Here is a 5,566-nt window from a genome sequence, read left to right as displayed (position 1 = left end):
GCTGAGAACATGCAAGACAGGCAAGAAGATAGAAGGATGGAATTATTAAAATTAAAAATGTCAATAAAAAAATTAAATAATTAATAATAATAATTTTATATATGATAAATTAAAAGAGTAGTTGGAGATTAGTTCTCTGCTTCAAATTAAGGGAATAAAAATAAATAAATCAAGGAATAAAAATAAAAAAATCAAGGCCAGCTAGAAAAATCATTGGTCCTTATTGACAGCTCTCTCTCAACAACTATTGCACTATATATACTTTGTATTTCATGCATGTTTAGCACTCAACACAAACCAAACCCACTAACTACTTTCCCCTCAGAGACCCTCACCCTTTAGTAGACTAAGGGGCTGAATTTTCCGGTGAGAAATGACCAGTTATGGTGGCGGCCCCTCCTGGGGCCGTCTTTGGCCTCAATTGGCTGTGGCATTGGCTCTGGTTCTTGTTTCAAACAGTGTAGGTTCAGTTTATGGGGATGCTTATTCTTATTATTCTCCACCTCCTCCTCCTTATGAATATAAGTCCCCTCCTCCACCTTCTCCTTCTCCTCCTCCACCTTATGAGTACAAATCCCCACCACCACCTTCTCCTAAACCTCAATATGAGTATAAGTCACCACCACCACCATCTCCTTCTCCACCACCACCTTATGAGTACAAGTCTCCACCACCTCCATCTCCTAAACCTCAATATGAATACAAGTCTCCTCCGCCACCATCTCCATCTCCACCACCCCCTTATGAGTACAAGTCACCACCTCCACCATCTCCATCTCCACCACCTCCTTATGAGTACAAATCTCCACCCCCACCTTCTCCTAAGCCTCATTATGAGTATAAGTCACCACCACCACCTTCCCCATCACCACCACCACCTTATGAGTACAAATCTCCACCACCACCATCACCTAAGCCTCATTATGAGTATAAATCTCCTCCACCACCCTCTCCTTCTCCACCACCACCTTACTATTACAAGTCACCACCACCTCCATCTCCATCACCGCCTCCACCATATTACTATAAATCTCCTCCACCTCCTTCGCCATCACCCCCACCTCCCTACTACTACAAATCCCCTCCACCACCAAAGCATTCTCCTCCTCCACCTTATTACTACAAGTCACCACCACCACCTTCACCATCTCCTCCACCACTGTACTATTACAAGTCCCCACCTCCACCCTCACCATCTCCTCCTCCTCCATATTACTATAAATCCCCACCACCTCCCTCGCCATCCCCTCCGCCACCATATTATTATAAGTCACCACCTCCACCCTCACCATCTCCTCCCCCTCCATATTACTACAAGTCCCCACCACCTCCTTCACCATCACCTCCACCACCATACTATTATAAATCTCCACCACCACCACCAAAATCACCAGCACCAGTGCCATATTACTACAAGTCTCCACCACCACCCTCACCATCTCCTCCCCCTCCTTATTATTACAAGTCTCCTCCTCCCCCTTCACCATCTCCTCCCCCACCATACTACTACAAATCTCCACCACCACCCACAAAATCACCAGCACCAACACCATACTATTACAAGTCACCACCACCGCCCAAGGCTTACCCACCTCCATACCACTACACTTCTCCACCGCCACCTAAAGCTCATCCTCCTCCATACTACTACACTTCTCCACCACCACATGTCCCTTACCCCCATCACCATCATTTGGTAGTGAAGGTGGTAGGAAAGGTGTACTGCTACAGATGCTATGATTGGGATTATCCTAAGAAGTCACACGACAAGAAGCATCTCAAAGGTACATTTGTTTTTCTAAAACATTTGCATTTCTTTTTTTTATTAAAAAAAACTGAATACAACTTTCCAAGTTTTTGTCTCTTAACCTGCATTAGTTTTAGTTTTCGGCTTATTTCTGAATATTATATTAAAACTATCATCTTACTGCTATAAAAGAAGCATTGTTTTTAGGATACCACGTTACTTCATTTATAAACTTTTGATAGCTGCTAATATTCTTCTCTAATGATAATATATGAAAAGGACACTTATTAAAATAATAAATAAACAAAAGTATACTAATTATGATTACTTGTTCCACTCAAAAAATTCTTTCCTGAATTCGGTATAAAATATAAAAACGTATTATCTCATTATATATTCTGTATTGTGAATTTATAGTAGACCTAGTCTATACAAAAAAAAAATTCAACTAACTATATAATTATTAATTAAGATTTTAATCGTAGAGTACCTATTTTATAATAAAAAAAGTCAAGAATTTAAATTTCAGTGTAAAAAACTATATATTATATTTTTTTATTGAGATTAAGCTATATTAGGAATTAATTTTTATCAATAATTATCATACCATTTATATAAAATAATTATTAGTATTATTATTAGTTTGACTCACTATACAAAAAATAACATGATATGTTTTTGTTGTGTTTTTTATGTTGTGCATGGATCAGGTGCTGTAGTGGAGCTGACATGCAAGGTAGGCGAGAAAGAGATTAAGGCCTATGGCGAAACCAAGATCAACGGCAAATACAGTATCACCGTGGAGGGCTTTGATTATGGCAAATATGGAGCCGAGGCTTGCAAGGCCAAGCTCTACAAGGCACCCAAGGGCTCACAGTGCAACATCGCAACTAACCTCAACTGGGGTAAGAAGGGTGCCAATCTCAAGGTGAAGTCCAAGACCGAGGATGAAGTTGTGCTCTATGCTAAGCCATTCGCTTATGCTCCTGAGACCCCTTACGAGGAGTGTGAGAAGCCCAAGCCTACACCCGCTCCTTACTATTACACTTCTCCACCACCTCCTCCTCCCACTTACATCTACAAGTCACCACCTCCCCCACCACCATACAAGTCACCTTACTACTATAAATCACCACCTCCTCCATCTCCATCCCCACCACCTCCCTATTACTATAAATCTCCTCCTCCACCATCACCTTCTCCTCCTCCACCTTATTACTACAAGTCACCTCCCCCACCATCACCATCACCTCCTCCTCCTTACTACTACAAGTCACCACCGCCACCATCTCCCTCACCACCACCTCCATACTACTACAAATCTCCTCCTCCACCATCACCATCTCCTCCTCCACCATATTACTACAAGTCACCACCACCCCCATCTCCCTCACCACCACCTCCATACTATTACAAATCTCCTCCCCCACCATCGCCATCTCCTCCTCCACCCTACTACTATAAGTCTCCACCACCACCCACAAAATCACCAGCACCGGAACCATATTACTATAAGTCTCCACCACCTCCATCACCCTCTCCTCCACCCCCATACTATTACAAGTCTCCTCCCCCACCATCACCATCTCCTCCTCCACCCTATTACTATAAGTCCCCACCACCTCCATCTCCATCACCACCACCACCATATTACTACAAGTCTCCCCCACCACCCTCACCTTCACCACCGCCACCTTACTACTACAAGTCTCCACCACCACCATCACCATCCCCACCACCTCCCTACTATTACAAATCCCCACCACCACCATCGCCATCTCCTCCACCACCATACTACTACAAGTCACCCCCACCACCATCGCCATCGCCTCCTCCACCATATTACTACAAGTCCCCACCTCCACCATCACCATCGCCTCCTCCTCCATATTACTACAAGTCCCCACCTCCACCATCTCCATCCCCTCCACCTCCCTACTACTACAAATCTCCTCCACCACCATCCCCATCACCCCCTCCTCCATACTATTACAAATCCCCACCTCCCCCTTCACCATCACCTCCTCCCCCCTACTACTACCATTCACCTCCTCCACCCGTGAAATCACCTCCTCCCCCAGTTTACATTTATGCCTCTCCACCACCACCAACTCAATACTAGGCTCAAAAAGCTCAGTCACGTACCAAAATGGATCATGTAAGTTTCTTTGACATTTTGATCGTCATTTTCCAAGTTTTACTATTATATTACCAAAACAGATCATTTTGAACTATATATGTAATCTAACTTTCTGTATTTGCCATATGGCAGATTTTAGTTTCAGCAATGTAATAAAGGAAGGCTCCAAGAGGAAAAGATGTGGATATCAAGCTTCTAATCCAAGTCCATTCATTGAGGATCTGAATTTTGCATTAGTGAGCTACAACTTTAATAACTCAAGCCAGAATGCTTTGATTTCTTCTATGGCCTTCTTGCATCTCCTGTTCATATTATGTTCAAGTAAAAATGGCTTCAAAGGTTTACTTCTGCAAGGCAAAATAATTAGGAAGTGAAATTAGATATGGGAGGCTTGGATTTGGAAGCAACGTTTCAATTTGGTTTTTATTTATTCATTTCTAATTTATTATTGTATGTATAGCGTACAGCCTTTGTTGTTTCGATTAGGGCATCTCTCTATTTATTGTGAGCAATTCTTTCTTGGGCCTTCGTGTGCTTTGTGCACTGAGATTGTTAACAATAAAACAAGGCAACTTTCTGCCACAAATTTTACTTGTTTCTCTATCCTACTTGCATGTTCTTCAACTCTTCAGTACTGCAAAATTTTATCTTCCTTTTGCCTCTTGCCAATTGTGATGGATCAGCGTGGCCAGGAGCTAGCAAGGGAAGAGACTTGAATTTGAGATTTCCATTTATGTCACTTTTCATCCCACTAACAATTACATGTCTCTATCTCCTGATATTGTGAAGAATAAATTTTCTAGCAAACCTAATCATTCCATGTGTTATAATTGCCAATCGTAATGGCTTTTTCCATCCCAAAAGAAATGCTAAAATAATCTCTTTTTTTTTTCTTTCTGATATAATAGGTCTCACAATTTGTTCAGTGAAGAGCAACAACAAAAGACTTCGTGATTTTTGGGCTAAATGTTCAATTTCAACCCTTGTACTTGTTAGAATTTTTAATTTAACCCATTTTCAATTCTTTGTCCAATCTATAAGAAGTTTCAATTTAATCTCAATTTAGCCTAAAAATTATAATTTCTAAGATAAATTTCTTAATCTTTTGATTTAGGTTAAAAAATCCAAAAGTATAATTTCTTGATTTTCTTAATTTTTATGCTAAATTAAACTTAAATGAAAACTCTTAAGTTTTTTTATTAAAAAAATGAACATGAACTAAATTGAAAATTCCAATAAATATAAGGGTAAAATTGAACATTAAGCCATGATTTTTCACATTGGTCCTTTTTTTTTTTTGCTATTATTTTTGCAACAGAGAAAAAGGAGATCAGATTTGAATTTTGCCTCTTATATATATATATATATATATATAATATTGAGACTAGAGGATGCTTTTAGAGTAACGGTTCTAAATTTTACCTAATGTTGCCTCTTATTTAAATTAAAAGAAATATTTATTATCAAGACTTGACTTTGGTATAACAGTAAAATTATTTTATTTGTAGCTTGAAATTCATGAATTCAAGTCATAAAAACAGCTTCTCTATAAAGCAGTTATAAGATAACATTCATCAATCTTCTCTATATTTCGTGCACTAAATCGCCCTATTTATTTTCAAGACCAAGCGTAGCATCATTTTCAATCGACAAGATCATGATCTCTCTCTTTCAGTCAC

At 39.9% G+C, this 5,566-nt stretch overlaps 1 protein-coding gene across 1 annotated transcript; it reads left to right on the top strand.

Annotated features, from left to right (window-relative positions):
* The first annotated feature begins 276 nt into the window (after window positions 1–276).
* LOC110658606 (extensin-2) lies at window positions 277–4,490 on the top strand. Its single transcript, XM_021816281.2, has 3 exons — window positions 277–1,784; window positions 2,458–3,905; window positions 4,020–4,490. Exons 1-2 carry the CDS (start codon window positions 374–376, stop codon window positions 3,867–3,869), a joined length of 2,823 nt encoding a protein of 940 aa, XP_021671973.2. The 5' UTR covers window positions 277–373; the 3' UTR covers window positions 3,870–3,905; window positions 4,020–4,490.
* The last annotated feature ends 1,076 nt before the right edge of the window (window positions 4,491–5,566 follow it).

Source organism: Hevea brasiliensis, chromosome 1 (assembly GCF_030052815.1).
Source record: "Hevea brasiliensis isolate MT/VB/25A 57/8 chromosome 1, ASM3005281v1, whole genome shotgun sequence".
NCBI classification, from domain to species: domain Eukaryota; kingdom Viridiplantae; phylum Streptophyta; class Magnoliopsida; order Malpighiales; family Euphorbiaceae; genus Hevea; species Hevea brasiliensis.
The sequence above is the reverse complement of the archived record's forward strand: the minus strand, read 5'-3'. Positions and strand labels throughout refer to the sequence as shown.

Excerpts from the sequence above, each read along its gene's own strand:
- LOC110658606 (XM_021816281.2), top strand. The coding sequence starts at position 374 with ATGACCAGTTATGGTGGCGGCCCCTCCTGGGGCCGTCTTTGGCCTCAA. Across the intron at positions 1,785-2,457 it reads CGACAAGAAGCATCTCAAAG|GTGCTGTAGTGGAGCTGACA; the intron begins GTACATTTGTTT and ends TGCATGGATCAG.